Source organism: Artemia sp. Qi Xiang Cuo, chromosome 10 (assembly GCF_049724085.1).
Source record: "Artemia sp. Qi Xiang Cuo chromosome 10, ASM4972408v1, whole genome shotgun sequence".
Taxonomy (NCBI): domain Eukaryota; kingdom Metazoa; phylum Arthropoda; class Branchiopoda; order Anostraca; family Artemiidae; genus Artemia; species Artemia sp. Qi Xiang Cuo.
In genome coordinates this window covers 65287638-65308914 of record NC_142803.1, presented here as the reverse complement: position 1 = coordinate 65308914, position 21277 = coordinate 65287638, and the positions used below count along the sequence as shown (strand labels likewise).

The following is a 21277-nucleotide window of genomic DNA, read 5'->3' as shown; positions in this document are numbered from 1 at the left end:
CCACCAGAAGGAATCCCCCTAAAAAAAATCTGTATACTTCCCAATAACCGATACTATATTTAAACAATGAGTAAAAGTGACAACTTGCTGCCTTTCCCCGGGGACTTTGGGGAATTAAGTCATCTACAATGACATAGTCATCCGATGTTTCGACTATGCTGAACAAAATAGTAATCTCAAAATTTTGATCGGGTGACCGGAAAAAAACTGAAAGTGAGAAGGGGCCTAGTTGCCCTTAAATGTTTTCGGTCACTTAAAACCGGAGCTATTTCTTTTCCCTTCGAAAAAGCCCTCTCACGAAACAATTGGACCATTGGGTTGATAAAATCACCCGTGAAAAGAAAAAGCAACTACATAAAAACATGCATCTGTGATAATTCTCGCAAAAAATACAAAATTCCCCATTTTTGCAGATAGAAGCTTGAAACCTTAACAGTAGGGTTTTCCGATACGCTAAATCTGGTGGTGTTATTTTTAAGATTCATTAAGATGCTATGACTTTTAGGGGTTGTTTTCACCTTTTTTTTGAAAATAATTCAAATATTTTCAGGCTAGAAAATTTTGATTGGTATAATTAAACTTGATGAGGCTTATACACTTGAAATCAGTATAAAAATCCAATTCTTTTCATGCATCTATTAGTATAAAAATTCCGCTTTCTAGAGTTTCGGTTACTATTGAGCCGGTCGCTCCTTACTTACAGTTCATTAACGAACTGTTTGATTACATGAAAAAAAGAATTTTTTCGTTCAATTGAAAGCGTGGAGCAACATTAAAAAGGACAATAATTATAAGTCCTTGTCTTGTGTTTTGTTAATACCTCTCAAAAAATTTGGGGATAATTTGTTACTTTAGCGTACAGACGAAGGGGTTAAGGATGGGATAGTCAACTCAATGAAAGAATCGTTTGAATTTGTTTGAAGTTTCAATATTACTCTTTATTTTTAGTTGAAAGAGTAAGTATTTTATTGACTTTATTGTAAAATGAATTTATGAGTATCTGCTTTCTTTTTCTACTGTTGTTATTTTCTTCTATAGTTAATAACTAAAGCTATTTTTTCTAGTTGTAATTTTTCTAAAATAAAGAGTTAGCAAGATTGTAGATTCAAACTTCGCTAAATTTAAAGCAATAAGAACACCAAAAAAAAAAATTTTTTTTCTTAATTAGAAATGAAAAATTGCACAAGCATACATTACCTGGTAATTTAGAAAAAAGAAAGAATTAAATTTCTATAAAAATACCTCTATTTGCAGTTGTGCAGTTTTGGTAGTCGTTGCTTAATTTCGAATATTTTGTAGTTTTTGGGAATGAACAAATATTTCATGAAAACTAAAAAGGGCAAGCTAGAGAATGTGTATTTGAAGGTTCTGGGCCGTATATAGTCTCCAGGGAGACGTCTGAAGGCTTCAAATAGGCCACCTCCAATACTATTCTTCTGACCTTGGTCCATTGTGGTAACAAAGAAACGTCATTTCAGAATTTATTGTGAAGATCCAACAAGTTGAAATTAAAACTGGTATCAATGAAGGTTGAAAGTCTTGGGCAACTTTTTAATTCCGTATATAAAGATTCGTAAATAAACATTTAAAAAAAGGTAGGCTTGCTAGGCATTTGTAGAACTGAGGACCTCAAGGCTATTCTCGTCCAGAGTATTTTATTTCTGTCAAAAGACATTCTGAGGAAACATTCCCAAGATATGCAAATGATTGATACCAAAAAAAAATTTGTGACAACCAGTTAGACGTTTATTACGATCAGTTCAACTAATACTTTCAACACTCGATTCTAGAAAAGCAAAAATTAATCCATTTATTCTTTCTTTAGAAGTAACTATATTTGAGAGCACGAGCTACAGGTTTCCAAGGTTGTTTTCAGATTACAGGTTTACTGGGTGTAACAACAGTTTCCAAATAAAAGAAGTTTTTTATGGAGTTATTGGAGCTTTGGTAATTTTAAGCCTTTTGCCTAATAGAATCACAAAAAATAAAAACAACACTTTATAACAAATTGGAAACTTACTCATAATTAGCAACAGCAGAACCTCCATCCCCCCTCTTACTGAGACGCTATATTTGTTTCCGAAAATTTTACTTTATTGAATTTTCTTTGACTGGCATGGTCTTTTGGCATTTGACATCGTCTCATCTCTAAAAATCTCTGTATACAGCCCAAGGTTACAAGCAAAAGCTTTCTGATTTAACAAAGTTTTAAATTTTTTATTTGTTTGGTTGGGTCTCTTGGTCCAAAGACACATAATTCTGCACAACACAATAAACAAAGTAGTACATCTGTGGCTGAAATTTATCTTAAAGGGCTCTTTTTTTCTTCTTCTTTTAATCGAAATCGGATTAATTCAGTGATGATCAGAAGAAATAGATGATCAGAAGAAAAAATATATAAAGAAAAGGAAACACATGAGCCACAAATTTGTTTTTGTAGTTTGATTCATGGTTCTCATTTCTTTAGCCTTTTGATTCTTTTTATCTTTTTGTGGAACTAATTGAAAAAAGAAATGACAACTAATTGTATGTTCTTTTCTGGTGTAAAGTTTTTGGCAGTTTAAAAACCCAACTATTTTGAATTCAGTTTTGGACAATGTAAACTTCTGTTTCCATTGAGATTATCATTTTAAGAGGAATTTTTTTTCAGAATATAGCGATTTGCCTTTTTCGGATCGTGTGGTTCCACATTGGTTATTAGATGAAAAAAAAATCTTCACTTTTAAGAAACAGGATTACCAGAAAATTATCCAAATATCCAAAGTGCTAATTTAAATATAAGAATTAACCAGCGTAAAACAGCATTAATTTTTCATCAAAAATCTTGATGTAGACAAGCACTTCTTACATACATCACATTTGTTACAATAAAGCAAATATGTATCACAGGATTATGATGAAATTGCTAAAGAAACTGAACACATAAAAAAAGCATTGAACAAAAACTAATTGGATGTATTACTAATTGGTTGTGAGAATAATAGCCACAAACCAATGAGGACACACCTTGTGTTACAAAAATCTTCCTTTACTCCTCTATGTATTTTTTGTGAAAATTGTGCTGCGAAATTTTTGAAAACGTACTGCCTGTGAAAATTGACAAAATCAGAAGCTTTTCTGCACATATAAAAGGTTTCTCACATGATTGCAGTCTTTGATAAGTATTCAAACAACTTGCAAAGAACAATTCTCAAATACATCACATAGAAAATATACATGCATGTAATTGGCTACTCATCCGTATGCCATCTTTGGTTTTTGTTAAAATTTACTGCTTGAGGAAAGATTTGGTCATATATGTATTCTTTGATGGGTGTTCAAACTTGATGAGTGAGAAAAGGGCTTGTCACAAACATCACACGTAAACGGTTTCTCACCCGTATGAATTCTTTGATGTTTGTGCAAATTTGTTGACTGAGCAAAGATCTGGTCACAAACATGACACGTAAACGGTTTCTAACCCGTATGAATTCTTTGATGTTTGTTCAAACTTGAAGACTCAGCAAATGTCTTGTCACAAACATCACACTTAAACGGTTTCTCACCTGTATGCACTTTTTGGTGCTGGTTCAAAACGTACACTCGTGAAAAGGTCTTGTCACATACATCACAATTAAACGGTTTCTCACCCGTATGTACTCTTTGGAGCTGGTTCAAACCTCCTACTTGAGAAAAGGTCTTGTCACAAACATTACACCTAAACGGTTTCTCACCCGTATGTACTCTTTGGTATTTGTTAAAATCCTGCATTCGAAAAAACGTCTTGTCACATAGATCACACTTAAACAGGTTCTCACCTGTATGCACTCTTTGGTGCTGGTTCAAAACGTTCACTCGTGAAAAGGTCTTGTCACATACATCACACTTAAACGGTTTTTCACCCGTATGCACTATTTGGTGCTGGTTCAAATTTCCTACTTGAGAGAAAGTCTTGTCACAAACATTACATTTCAACGGTTTCTCACCCGTATGTACTCTTTGGTGCTTGTTCAAATCCTGCATTCGAAAAAACGTCTTGTCACATACATCACACTTAAACGGTTTCTCACCCGTATGTACTCTTTGGTGCCGGTTCAAAGTGCGCATTAGAGAAAAGTTCTTGTCAAATACCTCACATTTAGATGTCTTTTTCTTATTATGAGTATTTTTACGTCTTTTAAATTTTTCATACTTTTAACTTTGCAGGCAACTCTTCAAAACTCTTTTCTGATTTTCTAAGCATTTTCTTTCTGATTCAAATGCACAACCATTTGAGACACCGCTCGAGGAGGGATTCTCTGAAACAACTAATGATGTATTTTTCTGTAAGTGTAGCCCAGATACGTGTGGTGAAATGTAACCTAAAATTAAAAAGTATACAGAATTAAAAAAAACAAAAAACAATGAAACAGTAAATCAGAACTCAAAATAAGGAAAAAAAACATCTTTCAATATGTATAAAAGTATTGACAGTAAAAAACGAATAAAAACAAATATCTAAATTCAAAAAACTCAAAACGAAACATAAAACCAAATATCAAAACTAAGAAAAAACTCAAAACAAAACATAAATCTTTCAATATTTTTTAATAACTAACAGCCTACACAGTTAAAAAACAGTATATCTTTCAATAGGTTTTAACAAATAATTGTATTTTCGATCCCTCTTCTCTCCCTCGAGGTGATACTATAACTAGCTTTTAAAATTGGTTTTTCTAATTTAACAAAATAAGCAAAATAAAACCTTAAACGACCGAAGTATACCCTGGGGTAAACCAAATCATAGGGGGAGGATAGAAAATATTACAACAAATACTAGGACTTATTGTAACTAAAAGAGGAAGAGCTAATAGAATACACATCATTTGTTGGAGGTATTTTTATTTGTAGCCGCGAAGCTTTGGATGAAAAAAACAATGAAAGTGACTCTTTCCTCAGGTCTTGGAAATGCAAGTTTAAGGGATAAATCCTTTTAATAAAAAGTGAAAAGCAATGACAAAAAATTCTGGATATTTCAGTCAGATATTCATCGTTACCGTCTTCAGCAAATATCCGATATTTTTTTCATTGTTTTTCACTGTATATTAAATACAGTGAAAAATATAGTCATATAGTTTTAAGGCTTAACTACTACTACTACTACTAACAACTCATCGCAGCACCATGCCGCCTGAGGCCAACACAGCTACGCACGCTCCACCTCCACCCCAATCTATTCAAAGCCTCCCTTTTTACACCCGCCGACGAAGTTCCCGTTTCCTTTAAATCTTTCTTTATGACGTCCTCCCACCCCAGACGGGGACGACCACCTTCATTGTTAGAATATTTGGATTCCTGTGTGTCGTATTAAAATCTATATGGTCCTGAAATGCTAGGTAAATTATGAAAAGGAACATCTTCCCGCTTCGGTGATAAATGATGGTATGGAAAATGAAAGGGCTTCATGCTGTCACCTGGTAAAGCATCTTCCACTTCTAAAAGGAAATTTAAACTTAACAGACATAGAAAAACTTAACAGTAAAGCATACGAAACAAAACCTGACAGTTTTTCTTTTTAGTTACGTGTAAAAAATGTAAATATACAGACATTACATGTATACATTAAATCAGTTTTTTCACAAATCTTTTTTAAAATCTACTTTTAATAAAGCAAAAGAAAACCAGAAACATTTGACAAAATTCATTAACATGGAACAAATTAAGACCTGATATTGATAGCAAAACAAATTCATAGCATAGATCGAGATGCTGGATAAGTATAGGTTAAGGATAACGGATTGAAAAAAAAACATATTACAGCTAGACAATTACAAACATTTTTCAAAGTAAATGAATACCAATCGATCTGTGTTAGTTCCGGAAACATAAAATACAAAATATAGCCTCACCAAATTTAGCAGCTGAATTCAACTAACTTTATTCCTCTCTTACATGTATTGTAATCAGATATTCCCATTTCAACCCCAATAACTACCCCGGCTTTGGTAGAAATATTTTGCTCATCATACCTGCACAGAGAAAAGATTGACAGAAGGTTTCTCCACCTGATGATAATTTGTCTCACCAAACTGAGAAATTAAAGCCAATAAATTTAATTTAAATGAGTTTTGGGTCACAGATAAGTCACTTTAATCTTAGATCCTAGTACACATATTACATACACAGCTAAACACAGCTAGATAGCTAGACAAAACATATAACAGCTAGACAATTACAAAATTTTTTTAAAGTAAAAGAATACCAATCGATCTGTGTTAGTTCTGCAAACACAAAATACAAAATATAGCCTCCCAAAATTTAGCAGCTGAATTCAACTAACTTTATTCCTCTCTTACGAGTATTATAAAAAGATATTTCCATTTCAACCCCAATAACTACCCTAGCTTTGGTAGAAATATTTTGCTCATCATACCTGCACAGAGAAAAGATTGACAGAAGGTTTCTCCACCTGATGGTTACTTGTCTCACCAAACTGAGAAATTAAAGCCAATAAATTTAATTTAAATGTGTTTTGGGTCACAAATAAGTCACTTTAATATTAGATCCTAGTACATATACTCCTACTACTACTAACAACTCACCGCAGCACCAAGCCGCCAGAGGCAAACACAGCTTCACAAGCTTCTCCTCGATCCCAATCTATTCAATGCTTCCCTCTTTACAACCTCCCCAGAAGTTCCCATTTCCTTTAAATATTTTTTATGACATCCTCCCACCCCAACCGTGAATGACCTGCTTTCTGTTTAGCCTTAGATGATTGGCCAAAAGAACAATCTTTGGCAACCTAGCATCCTTCACCCGAAATAAGTGCCCTAGTCATCTCAGCCTTTCTCGAATTATAGCCCTAGAAAGCGGAATCACTTTTCGTATAGCCTGGGGTTTGAAATGCATTGAGTCAGCCTGGTACTCAAGAGAATCCGTAAATAATTTCTCTGGACAACATCTAACCAATCTTCATCCCCTTTTCGGAGCACCCATGCTTCAGAGCCATATCTGACCACTATCGTCACTGTAGATTTCAAAATTCTAAGCTTATTTGCAAAATTATCTTCCTACTCTTCCAAACTTTCTTTTAAATAAGAAAAAGCACCCTTAGCCTTGGCTATTCTATTTTTGACATCTCTATGGCTCCCATCGTCTTTACTAGTAATACTACCAAGGTAAGTGAATCTGTCCAATAGATAAATCTTTTCGTTACCTAACGTCACTTTTTCATCTTCACTTATTCCAAGCCTTAGTGACCTTTTTAAACATCAATTTTTGAACTTATTTTTGCTCCCTGTGCTCGCAAAACCTTTACAAGTTCATTCATTTTGCTCAAGCTTTCATCTAGGATGCTTAAATCGTTAGCATAATACAAGTCCAGGACTTTTTTCCCTCCCCATTAGATTCTGTGCTTTCCCATTCTCTTTCCTGTGCTTCTTAAGACAAATTCCATCAAAATGATCAATATGAAGGAGGATAGATCACAACTCTGCTTAACTCCTGATTGAACACAAAACCAGCTGCTAACCTCATGTCCTATCATGACCCTAGCAGTTTTATCTTCGTATATAGCACTAATTACTTTTGTGTATTTCTCTTGTACACCATACAAGATGAGATCTTCGCTAAAGCTCTTCTATCAACAGAATCGAACGCTTGCTCATAATCTATAGAACTGAGGACCAAAGGCGTTTGATAACTCAGGCACTTCTCAATTATTAACCGAGGAGTAAAAATTTGGTCAACACATCTTACCTTTTCTAAAATCGCACTGTTCTTCTCTTATAACTTTGTCTATAGGATCTCTCAGTCTAAAAAGTTACTAAACCTATAAAAAGTTAAAAAGTTACTAAAACTAAAAAGTTACTAAAGTCTAATAGTTACTAATACTAAAAAGTCTCGAATAACCTATTACTAAGTAGTTTGCTACCTAATTATTATAATTACCCTCGATAATTACCACAGTCATTCTTATCATCTTTCTTATACAGTGGTATAATTAAGGTTTCCCTAAAATCCCTAAAGTTTCCCTAAAAAAATCATATTCATAATCTTCAGTAACTTATATCAAACCTCAGCGCCACCATATTTAAGAGACTCATTTACCACAGCATCAGCACCTGGAGCCTTATTATTTTTTAATCCTTTTAGTACTGTTGCTAATTCTTTCTCATAAACAAATGTTCCTTCACGTTTAAGGCATCAAAAATTTTCATTTTCCTTTATATCTTTTCCTTCAACTCTATCTTGGTTTAGCACAAACTAACATTCTTCTTTAATCCTTTCCTTATCACTAATTGTGACCCCGTTCCAATCCTTGACTGGGACAAGTCCGGATTGACTAATCCCTTTCAATTTATTAACATGCCAGTAAAATTTTTTACTATTATGCCATCTAGCTGCATCTTCTAGATCCTCGGTAATGCTATCCATGGCCTTCACTTCACACCTCCTTAGTTCATATTCTAACACAATCTCCACTTTCTTTAAATTCCTTTTGTTCTCATATGATCTTTCACTAAGATGATTCTTGTACAGGGCCCCTCTCTGGCCTGTTAAACATAAAACTGTAGCCTTTCTTTTATTCTGTAACAGAAAATTTAACTGTACAACTTACCGGTTTTAATGAAAGATTTCTCAGAAACTGTGATGGGGTCGGCCATTTTCGGAATTTGTAGTAAGTCCATGAAAGATCTTGGAACAGAGTTACTGCAAATTATGAGAGGTATGATACTATTATCAACACATGGATACGGCACCGATTTTAGTCAGCAGAGTCTTGAAATACAACATATATAATGATTAATGACTAATAATGACTTTTAAACACTGCAAAGCTGAATTTATCTTAATACAGTTGAAAAAAACTCCTGCAAACTCTTTCAGTAGTCAAAGGCATTACAAATCTGATTATGTTTTAAACCTTTAGAAGAAGAATATGACACAATTACCCTGATGGTAATTAAAGTTGAAGATAAAGTTTTTCTTAGAGCATATCTTAACTTAATACATTTGAAAACACAGGCTCAACTCCTTCAGCAGTCAAAGGCATTACACATCTGATTATTTTTTAAACCTTTAGAAGAAGACTGTGACACAGCTGCCATGGTGGCAATTACAGTTGGAGATATATAAGATAATAGTGGGTAAAAAAAAAAAAAAAGCAGAAGCAGAACAATAAAAAAGCAGAAAACAACAGAAAGCATCAATTTTCCAACCATTTTTCCAGATATTAAAAATAATATAAATAAATATATATATGATAAACATCATATCTCTTTTATATAAATTTCTTATATATATTAGAAGAAATACCGATATTGTTCGCAGGATACACAGCAATTAGTCTGAAGGCATTGCCTGCCTTCAAACTAATTGCTGTGTCATCCGCAAACAATATCAGTAGGCTAATTCTTCTTTCGAAGGCATGCAATATGGAAGATCATTTGTATTGATGAAAAAAAGCATTGGCCCAAATACAGACCACTAGGATACCCCTAAATTTTCTAGTGGGAAAATATGAGACAATTCCTCAGCAACTTGGACTTAAAAACTTCTTTCAGATAATTACGCTCTCATAAATCATGAACTATTCCACGAATTCCTATATTTTCCAACTTATCAATAAGCATTGCGAGGTATATTGTATCAAAAGCTTTTTTAATATATAAAAAAATAGTTGCCACCAGATAATTATCATCCATAGCCACAGATAAAAATGATGTAAAGCAGCTACTGGTTGCTCTGTTGACCAACCACTCAAGAAACCAAACTCATTGGGAGAAAAAAAAATCTTTACCAGAAATGAAGTAAACCTAATCTTTACTATCGTCTTTATGTAATTCCTGAAGCCTTAGGAAAGTAGGTACTGTGTGTATAAAGCTAGGAGAGTAGCTTGAAAACACCTTCATTACGGGTATTTTAAGCTGTGAAGTTATTAAAGACCTTTAAATTAAAAGTTTTAGACCAACAACTTGGTAAAAGCCTAGAATTGGAGTTGTTGAGAAGGAAACATTTTAAGGAAATGCTTCTTACTTCACAACATGCCGAACAATCGTAGTCGCAAGCTTCAGCAACAGCTAAAGTATGCTTTAGCTTCCTTTCTTCCTAATATTCCGATATATATTCTTTTTCAAATTATATATTTCCCGTGAGCTTTTCTGGTTGTTGATTTTGTCACAGTTAGTTCCGTTTATGTACACCAGGAGCGTAATTCACTATAGGGCAGGGAGAGGGGGGTAACTGCCCCTCCTAGAACTCAGTTTACCCCCCCCCACCCCGACCAAAAGTAACTTATATTACTTTTAAAGTGCCAAATAATACCTTTAGTTTTTCTCTAGTTTTTACAGTCATTTTCACTTGATTTGGGAAAATTGGTCCCAACTTTGCCCCTCCCCTCAAGACTACGGTTAAATTAAGCCCCTTGTGCATACGCATTTAAACAAGAGTGACGCAAATAACAAAAATAAATATAGAAACTTTTAATATTTTTCATTTTTTTTTCAACTGGATCATAATAAATCAATGCCTCTTGAATATATAACTTCGACAAAATAGAATTAAAATAAAATAGAAAGTTTTTAATCAATATTTTAGCACTTTTCTATAGCTAAAAACAAGAGAAAAGAGTATTATCTTATAGGGTATAAACGACTATTATCTTTCAAAACAACAAAAGAAAGCCATTGAGTGGTATCCTCATCTAATTCATAGCTCAGTTATGAAAATACCTATAAATTCACCATGAGATCTTCCCCCTTTTCTAACTAAGTACCATGCTTTGATTTTATAATGGTCATGTAAAATATCCCTTTTTCATTTTAGAATAATTTTTTTCTAACTCTCTTATATTTTCAGACCTTTGAAAATTAAATAGAATGCCAAAAGAAAACAAAGTTAAAACTCACAATGCAGCTATCTAAATAACCATCTCAGCATCAATGTTCAGAATTACACTGAACATAAACAGCTTCAAATAAAATTCTTTTCCACTACTCCCAAGAGAATTTTTAATGAAATGGTGTGATGTTATGATCATTATTCTTTTACTAACCGAGTAAGAAAGGTCTTAATTCTTATGATCCTTGTCTGGTTTGGTACAAAAATAATTGAGACAGGAGTTTTGGAAAGTAATGAAAAACCCTATCAAGTAAAGTAAAAGTAACAATCACTAGGGGTGTATAGTCACTAGCAATAAATCATTATGGCTGGCTACACTGGGCAAAAGATTATTTCAGACAACAAACTTTTTCAGGGAAATCCACCAAAATTTGAGGATTCCATTTTTGAAAAAAAAACTGCTGACAAATTTTTCCATTCAAGGAAAACTGCCAAGCAGTATTTCTACCATTTTACCCTACTTTCAGCTTGTCTGGGTAAAAAGTTTGATAAAATTCGTTATAAGTCTTAGTTTTGGAAAATGAGTCTTTTTGCAAAAAGCATTTAATACAGTTTTATAATACCTGGAAGACAAATTAATAACTTTGACAATGAAAAATACACAAATATATGGTTAGAATACTTACAAAAAATACAATTAGAAGTAAATTGAAAATAGAAACAAACTAATATGCGGTAAGAAAATTAACAACAGCAAAAATCAGAACTTGTCAACAATATTTTGGAAAATGGGAATCCTGGGATTTTCTGGTTTGGAACAACAATCTTATCAGATTACGAGCTTGACAAGATTCATTTGCAGTTTCAATTTGGAAAAAAATCTATATTATTTAGGTCATATTTATGAGCATATTCTCATCTGTCTTCTGTAAATTCAGTCAAAGACTAAGCACCCACAAAAAAAGATTACAACCAATTGGTTTGATGTTTCAAAAGTACTCAGTCTACAGACGAAGGCTGATTTTGAGTTACAGCTCAACAACTGATTTCAGGCCCTTACTAACTTAATGATCCAAGCTGAAGTCCTGATTTGGATGGTCCAATTAAAGACCAATGGTCCAAGCTGTAAGTCCTGACACAAGAGGTTGCTGAACAGGTTGCTCTTGGTCACACCAAGGGGAAACAAAGGCTCTGGATCTTGGACAAAAAAAATGAGCAAGAGGAAAAGAAAGGACCACTTATCAGTGGCCCTTAAGAACCGGTATAAATGCTCGCAAGCTGGTAAAGCAGCCATCTCGTTGCGACAGGGAGAAATACTTGTCAAAAATGGCTTCTGATATGCAACAAGCAGCAAAATCAAATAACCTAAGGAAAACATTCTAGTTACTGAGGGAAGCAGGCAAGTCTCCCATCTCCATGGACGCCCTAAAGGACAAAACGGGCAACATTATTCAGACAGAAAAAGACCACCCAAGCTCCTTAATCCCACAAAAGCTCCGTGTGATCTACCCAATTTCTAGAGTCTAACAAAGGAGCCCTACCAAATAGATCTACAGCCACCGTCATCAGCTGATGTTCTACAGGCACTGAAAAACATGAAAAATATCAAAGCCCCTGGAGAGGATGGCATCTCAACAAAGATGTATAAGTAATCCCCCATACTATTATGTCAGTTGAAAGACTTGCTAGTTGAGGTATGGACAACAAAGAAATTCCCAAAAGATTGGAAACTCTCAGTACTTATACCGGTATATAAAAAGGGGGACAAGACTGTCTGCTTGAACTACTAAAGCATATCACTTATAGACCACGCCATGAAGGTCTTTTGTATAATCATCCTCAACCGTTTCAAGGAAGCCAAAGACAAGTTGACAAGACCAGAACAAGCAGCTTTCAGACCTGGAAAGGGCTCCCAAGAACATATTCTTGCCCTCCACCTCATCCTACAGCCAAGCAAGAGATTTCAACTGCCTGCTTTCATTGTCTTCATCAATTTTGTTGCTGCTTTTGACTCCTTATCAGTATCAAGCTTTGGAAGATCTTGATGGAAGACGGTGTCCTAGCAAAACTGATCGAGATACTCAAAGGAGTCTATGAGTCTACTGTTACAAGAGTCTAAACTGCCAACAACAAAACATTGGGATTTGACGTTGAGTCAGGGGTCGAATAAAGGTACCATCTTCTGCCAGCTCTGTTCAATTAAATAATAGACTGGATAATGATGAATTCACTTTGCACCTAAAAAAGTTTGTTGTTGGTCAGAGAGAAGACAACCCAATCAGCCTGACAGACCTTGACTTTGCAAACAATTTGGGTCTCATGAGTAGCTTGTTGGCTGAGCTCCAAAAGATGGTCAAGATGTCTCCTGTATATGAAACAAAACTGGCCTCATGATCAGCAAGTCTAAACCAAAGTCATGACAGCAAACAGTCCAAACCACCCATATCTCAAACTAGAGGGCAAAACCATCGAAACTGTTGAAGAGTTCTGCTACCTTGGTTCTATTCTAACACCTAACGAAGGTCCAGAAGCTGCCGTTAGAGCTAAAATACGAAAGGCCAGGGGTGTCATCACAAGCACGAAAAAGTTACTTTGTAATAGCCATGAAATTGGCATTAAAACAAAGATGAACGCCTACAAGGCAACTATTTGATTGATCCTGCAGCACGCCTGTGAAACTTGGTTTTTAAAGGTCAAAGAAACATGATCACTAGAAGTATTCAACCATTACTGCATGACACACATACTACAGGTCAGCCAATAGTTTCATATCTCAAATGCTGAGGTTCCTATGCGTTGTGCCCAGAAGGCCCCCTCTTGGTAATCATAAAACAACAACAACTGAAATTCCTGGGAAATACACTACAGCAACCAGTTAGAACCATATCCTGCAATGTCCTCACCTACAACCAACTTCCAACTTGGAAACAGAGACCAGGTGGCCAAAGAAAGAATCTCTGGCAGACATGATAGAATGACCTGGATCCTTGGGGTGGCTTCCACCGACACAGACATCGTTGGGATAAAACTGGCAGAAGAGGCTTCTGCTGACAGATTGTGTTGGACTACGTCAGTCATTCCATCGTCCATTGTTGCAGGAAAGGATGGATCATCCTCTGGTTCCCACCAAAAGTAAGTAAAGTAAGTTTGAAATACTGAATTGAATTTATTTATAACCTGTTTAAAATACAATAACAAACAGAGTATAAAAAAGAAGAAGAAAAGAAAAAAAAGAAAAAGACGGATAATGACAAATAAAAAAAATAAAATTCATAGATTAATTGCAAAAGCATAGTAATAAACAAAAAAAAAGACAGCACAAGCCAATGAAACAAGCACACAAGCATAATATTAAACCAAACAATCCTAGAGTATACATAACAAACACAAAAACAGTAAACATGAAAGACCTATTGTTTTAAAAAGGAACACCATGGGTGTCCATTTATTCCACTATTGTAAGCTGCATGCATCTGCCATTGGTAGCATTGGTATCAATGAAACCATATTTTCTACTGGCCCAAGATTTAATTGCCCAGGGAGGGGGGGAGAAGATATTTAGCATACCGGTAATAAATTCGTCGGAGTGCATATGAATTATATAATTTAGCTAGTAGCTGGCGAATAAAACGAAGTTTATTGAAAACTATGCTACCGTAGCCACTTAACGTCCGGCACTGGAAATAGCAAATGAGAAGCTCTTTAGTTGCTTTAAGGGAGTTACCAATTGGGAGGCCAAGATAATTCATTTCCCATTTAGGAGCGACTAATACTCCATTAAGATCAACATTAGACTCTTCGGGAACTGGGCCCCAGTTGAATAGTACCACTTCTGACTTTTCAGTGTTAAACTTAAGATTTATTTTTAAATATTCTCAACTCAAAATGGAAAATTCTTTCTCAAACGCCAGTACTGTTTGGCTGGGGTTAAAGACATCGTCCGCATAAGCAATAAGAGACATATCTATCCCTTCGAGAATACCGAAAGAGACTGCTTGAGGCCGTGTTTCGAGAATACAGTTGATAAACGCATTTGCAGATGTAAGGGCACCTTGCCTTACTCTGCAACGAACAGGTATGGTTATCTTTGTAATAATTCCATCAGACAGATTAACACAGACAGTTAAATGATTATACATATCATACAAAGCACAAATAATACAGGTACTGACCCCACGTTTATAAAATTCAGTGAGGATATGCTAGTGAATTATCAAATCAAAAGCACGACTGACATCATGGCTCCCTAGAACAAGCAGCTCTCCAGATTTATCAACAACAATCAAAACTGACGACAGTGCCGTCAGTGCATGAGCGCACCCTATTCCTTTCTGGAACCCAGATTGGTGTGGAGGCATGTAACATTTATCAACCAGCTGACAAATTGCTTGGTGACGCCGTGATGCCAAGTGGGATTATCCTCCCAGCGAGGACAACTGCGAAGAGCGGAAGACACACTCGAGGATGTCAACGGTCCCGGCTAGAAGCAGAGAGGATTGGCTTGCCGTTGCTTCAAAAGCTAGCCAAGAAACTTTTCCTCTTTATGAATTATGATAAGGCAATCAATGAGAACACGAAATAGGGCTACCGCGTCCGGGGAAACCGACGGACAAGCTACCGCGTTCGGGGAAACCGACGGACAAGCTACTGCATCCGGGGCAACCGATGTATTGACAGCCAACAGCGTTGGAAACGAATCAAGGCAAAGTTTGACAAGTCCGTCACAAACGGACACTAGACCGGTTTTATCTTCAAAAATCACCACCAGAATCGGCACGTTAAATCTTCGGACACTTTCGAAACCAGGAAAGAAAGACATGCTCCTCCGTGAAGCAAACCGCTACAATTGGGACATCATCGGCCTCTCAGAGACTCATCTACCAGGTATCAGCGGAGAACAGATAGGAGACGCAACCCTCTTGCTCTCTGGAAGACAAGATGGCACACACAGACAAGGAGTCGGCTTTTTGCTGACAAAAGCAGCAAGGAAATCTATTCTATCAGTGGTGTCTGTCTCGGAGAGATTAATGATGATCCGACTCAAAAGCAAGTTCAAAAACCTTTCCATGGTACAGGTCTATGCTCCGGATTCATCAAGGTCGGACGAAGAGTCGGCAGATTTCTACTCTCAGCTCCAGAGCCTTGTCGACACCATTCAGAAGAACGACATTTTGCTAGTCCTCGGGTACTTCAATGCCATCGTGGGGAGTGACAATAGCGGAAACGAAGGTGTCATGGGCAAGTTCGGGATCGGACAGATCAAGGGCAGAGGAGAACAACTCACTGAATTCTGACGAGATAACGAGCTTTTTATCACAAACACAATGTTCAAGCACAGACGAAAGAGAAAAGTCACGTGGTGGTGCCCCGATGGAAGGACTGCCAACATGAAAGATTATATACTGGTATCCAGCCGATGGAAATTTTCATTCACAGACACAGTGACGCTAGGAGGTGGGGACTTTGATAGTGATCACAATATCCTCATGTCATCGCTTCGCCTAAGATTAAGAGCCGTTGTCAAGCCGAAACAAAAAGTTCCAAGATTCCAGATAGAAGACCTTAAAGAATACATAATGCAGCTCAACGAACGAATGTCAGAGACCTTGCAAGAAACACCTGATCTTCTGAGCCCAGCCGACATTGATCTAAGTGTTTCGAAATGCAGCCTGGCCATATGTAAGACACCTGAGCTTCTCTTTGGCTATAAATCTGCAGAAGACAAGTCATGGATTACCGAATATATTATTGATATGTGTACCGAGAAACGAACTCTCCAAAACAAGCAAGATCGAGACAGCAAGGATAGATTCAAAAACCTTAAACGTCAAATTGAGAAGAAGACCCGTCAAGCACTAAAAGACATGATTACTGAAAAATGTCAGCAGTGTGAGGAGGACTCCCGTAGGGATAACTCACACCTCGTGTTCAAACGTGCTAGAGAGCTGACAAACCGCAAAGAAGCGAAGTGCCTCGATCTCTTAGATAAAAATGGACACAAAATCACTACTTGTGCCGGAATCCGAGATCGCTGGAAAGAACAGTTCCAGGAAAAGCTTAATCTCACAGTTAACCCAGATGCTGAAGTGCTTCAAAAGTTCCCAGCACACAGAGATGAAGAACCATCCCCACCACCCTTAAGGTCAGAAGTAGAAGCCACACTCAAATCCCTCATGTCAAATAAGGCACCCGGAATAGACAATATACAGGCAGAACTGCTAAAAGTGGAATGTGATGTCGTCGTTGATCTGTACTACAAAATAGTAACAGCTGTAGGGGAAATAAAATACTTCCCTGAGTCTTGGTCGAAAAATGTCATAGTGCCCTTGCACAAGAAAGGATCTAAAAGTAACTGTGAAAACTTTAGACCCATTTCGCTTACTTGCCAACCAGCTAAAATCCTTACGAAAATTCTCCTTGATCGGATCAGAAACCTGACAAGACACGTAATCCCTGAATATCAAGCTGGCTTCCGTCAAAACCGATCCACCAGAGACTAAATTTTTGTGATCAGACAGAATATGGAAAGATACCTGGAATTCGGGAAAGAGCTATGCCAGCTGTTTATCGATTTCAAACAAGCTTTCGATCTAATTTGGCGAGATGGCCTATGGCACATCCTGGCACACTACGGTATTCCCACTGACAGTATTGACATTGTCAAGAGCATGTACGAGAAGTCGAGAAGCATGGTGTAGACCAGCGAAGGCTTTACTGAAGAATTCTCAACCTCTTCAGGAGTGCTGCAAGGATGCCTACTCTTCCCCACTCTGTTCCGCCAATTCCTGAATCCTGTACTGGCACTGGTGCCCAATGACACGGGAGCACTCCTGAGTGGACACCTCTTTGACTTGCTTGCATACGCCGATGACATTAATCGCCTAAACGAACAACTAGAGGAACTGCAATCAAGCACTAACGATATTGATCATGCAGCTAGTTCCTTTGGGATGAAAATCAATGCTAACAAGACAAAAGCCATGAAGGTAACCCGGCATACAGATACAGGCCTTCAACCCAGCAAAATTATGATCCAGGGGGAAGAGATCGAGTGGGTTGACCATTTCGTTTACCTAGGAAGTGAGCTGACGACCACAAACGACTCCTCAAAAGACATTAAACGACTCCTCGCCCTTGCCTCAGCATGCTTCAAGTCATTGCGATTGGTCTGGAAAAACAAACATCTGTCGCTGAAACTAAAAACACGTCTTTTTCGAGCTCTTGTGGTTCCAGTAGCAACGTACGAAGCAGAGACATGGACCTTGAAAGCAGAAGACAAACGCCGGATGACGGCCTTTGAAACAAAATCCCTGAGGAAGCTTGCTGGCATCACCTACCTTGACCGAATATCAAACGAACGGCTATTGTCTTCGCTCAACTATTCCCAGACCATCATGCAGACCATCCAGCTTCAATGGTTAGGCCACGTTCAGCGGATGTCCCCAGCCCAACTTCCAAAAACTGCGTTTGAAGGAAGGATTGATGCCTCCCGCCCAAAAGGACGACCTCCGAAGCGCTGGAGGGAAAACTTTCCCAGCTATCCCCTGTCGGTACTCCTTCGGACTGCAGCAAACAGGGAACCGTATAAGAAGCTTTGCCATAGTTCAGTCAGAGGAGAAGCCCCGAGTCGGCCAATCCGGCCGGATGGGAGTTAAGTAAGTAAGTAAGTATATTATCTCTAGAGAAAAACTCCACAGCACAATTAATAATCAAGAGATGTTTTGTTCTGGCTAGCATTGCTCTCAAAACAAAATTTAATACTGCATTCCAAATGATGTTTTCCATGTCTATATTTTTAATTCATTAATCACAAACATATATCCAAAAAATTACCCTTAGGTTGATTTTTCATCAACATTAATTACTGCATCAAGTCAGTCCAAAAAATATAAGCAGTGCCAGATTGTGACAGAATGAAAAGTCACTTCATATTTTAATCGTTTAGAGATACAAACAATCCACATAGGTGTTTTCACTTTGAAAACAAATTTTATCTAGGCTTATCTAATCACCCAACTTGCGAAAATGTATGATGCATGCAACATTTCAAAAGGAACATAGCTAAGAATAAAACACCAAGTGTAATGATTCTATTTGCAAAAGAAGTTTTAAGCAGTTTTCATAATGCCTAGAAAACAAAGCAACAGCCAGGATCATCAAATGCGATAAGACTAATCCCAAAATTTATGGTAAAAGGAATGGAAAAATGTTTAAAATAATGATAAACAAAAATGAAGCACAAAGAAACAGAGAGTTAGAATATTTGCGTTGGCAACAAGTCAAAACCAAATGTGAAGAAGAAAGAGATATTTGTTTATAAGACATGTGAGAGAGAGAGGTATAACAATTTAAAAATGAAACTGAAGAACAAAGGAATATGTGGTTAAAATATATGCCACAGCAAGAACAAAGGAATATGTGGTTAGAGGATAAGGGGCCATAAGAATTACAAACAATATCCAGAAAGCAAATGTCAGAGCATATAAAAATGAATTGAAGAAAGAATTTTGCAGTTAGAAGACAAGCTAGAGCTAAAATCAAAACAAGTCAAAAACAAAACTGAAGAAGACAGAAATATTACATTAGAACATGATCACCATCTTCCACACTTAGAAAATGTGGCAGAAAACTCAGCACAAATCAACACAGATGCCAAAAACTATGCAAATGCTAATTTAAAGTCAAAAGGACCCTTCAATTTCTATGTGTTCTCTGTCAAGCCCTCCATTTTCCTGAGAAAAGGGTAGCAAACATGTGTAAATCATTTGAATGTTGCTATTTACACTAAAAATCAAATATATGCAAGCATGCCAAGTGCCAGGAACTGGCCTCAATATTGGCTATATAGTTTTTTTTCTTAGAACTGACATATTGCCATTTCTGGCCCAAAAAAAAAAATCTGCAAAGAGGTTACAAATTCAAGGACGCTATTTTACCCAGGGTGGCTGTATTGAACCTTTGATGATCCCAAGATATTAAGAAGAGTATCACGTTGCCTTTAGTTTGAAGGCAAGCAACAAAGAGAATCATTGAATAAAAGTCTGCTGCATACCTGTTCCAAGGCTTGGAGAGAAAATTGGCTATGTAGATTTTTGTTTCTTTGTAAAACTAGTATATTGAGATTTCTGGCCACAAACAATCTAAATAGGTTACAGTTTCAAGGAAGAAATTGTATTTTTCCAAGGCTGGTTGTATGAAATCTATAGTGACACCATGACATCAAGAAGAGGGTAAAATTCTAGTTTAGCTACTTTTGGCTATCCTGGAAAGGGGTTAGTTGATGAAAATGAAAATATTCAGGGATAGATTAACATACTAAAGTATAGCCCAGGAAGGTATTTTGAAGAACATACCTCCACTCCTTCCCCTCTTTATAAAACAGATTATTGCATATACTGTTTATTTTTGCTCACGTTTCATCATATATTACTGTTATAATCATAAACCAGTGTTAAAATTACACAATTTTAGCTTCTTACCTTGTATATTAAAGTGTAATCCACAATTATATTTCCATTTTATAGCAATTTCCTTTAACTAATTACAGACTGTGGTCTGTATCTGTAATTACAGGATTGTTCTACTTCAAAGGAAACACTAACTACAAAATAGTAATTGAAATGTTTTGAAAATCCTATTTTAATCTCCGAATATGATCTTCTCTTAACTTCACATTTTTGCTCCTTCCCTGCGTAATTTTTCAAAATAGGTAAATGTCAAGAATAACTTTGCATCAGATTGTGACATGCTGAAACAAAAGAGAGACCATTTTTATTTTTGTGTTTTGTACAATTAATCAAATCACCATAAAAAACTGAAAAGAACACACAAAAATGGAAAATATTCAAATTAGTTTTAAATATTATCCAAATCATAAAACAATAGCATATAGCACAAACTATATATTTCCTATAAATTATCTGTTTGTTCAATTTGTCAATGTTGATTAAGGTTATGGGTAGCCTATTGGGTTGAAATAAATTAGTTCTGTAGTGCAAGATATGTAAGAACTATATAACTGGGTTTGGCTATATATTTGCACATTAATATATATTTTGGGTTTGGCAATTAATATATATATATATATATATATATATATATATACATTCCCTGCTGGCGCGTTCCGCGTAAGTCCCTGTGGAGTGTAGCCGTGTGTAAATGAATATTATTACACTGCTGTCATAGAAAGAAAGGAGTTTCGCAGAAAAGCTGTGTTGCGGCTCAATTTTATTTATAGCCGCGAGCGAGTGTTTCTGTTTCATACTCTATACTTTCAGCTGTGAGTTTTTATCAAAGGGTGGTTGCCAGTTTCTATCGAGTATAACTGAAGCGAATTTATTTCAATCGGCCTTGTCTTCTCACTTTTTTAGTTCTCGAAAACGTCATTTTTGCTCAGGGCTACTTCATAATGTTCAGAAAACGGAACGATAGAGGAGTTGTTAAACAATTTTATCCATTTGACCAACCAGTTAGC

The 21277-nt window shown here is 36.3% G+C and overlaps 2 protein-coding genes and 1 long non-coding RNA gene across 3 annotated transcripts; 2 read left to right on the top strand and 1 right to left on the bottom strand.

Annotated features, from left to right (window-relative positions):
* Window positions 1-4082: 4082 nt before the first annotated feature.
* On the bottom strand, window positions 4083-8715 carry LOC148948048 (uncharacterized). Its single transcript, XR_016142339.1, has 2 exons — window positions 8582-8715; window positions 4083-4340 (listed from the first exon to the last, which is right to left on the bottom strand). It is a non-coding gene; the product is annotated as an uncharacterized LOC148948048 (long non-coding RNA).
* Window positions 8716-15353: 6638 nt separating this feature from the next.
* LOC148948047 (protein CFDP2-like) lies at window positions 15354-16097 on the top strand. Its single transcript, XM_089096075.1, has one exon. It carries the CDS (start codon window positions 15354-15356, stop codon window positions 16095-16097), a length of 744 nt encoding a protein of 247 aa, XP_088952201.1.
* A 30-nt stretch (window positions 16098-16127) lies between these two features.
* Window positions 16128-17303, top strand: LOC148948046 (uncharacterized). Its single transcript, XM_089096074.1, has one exon. The coding sequence runs from the start codon at window positions 16128-16130 to the stop codon at window positions 17301-17303; it is 1176 nt and encodes a 391-aa protein (XP_088952200.1).
* The last annotated feature ends 3974 nt before the right edge of the window (window positions 17304-21277 follow it).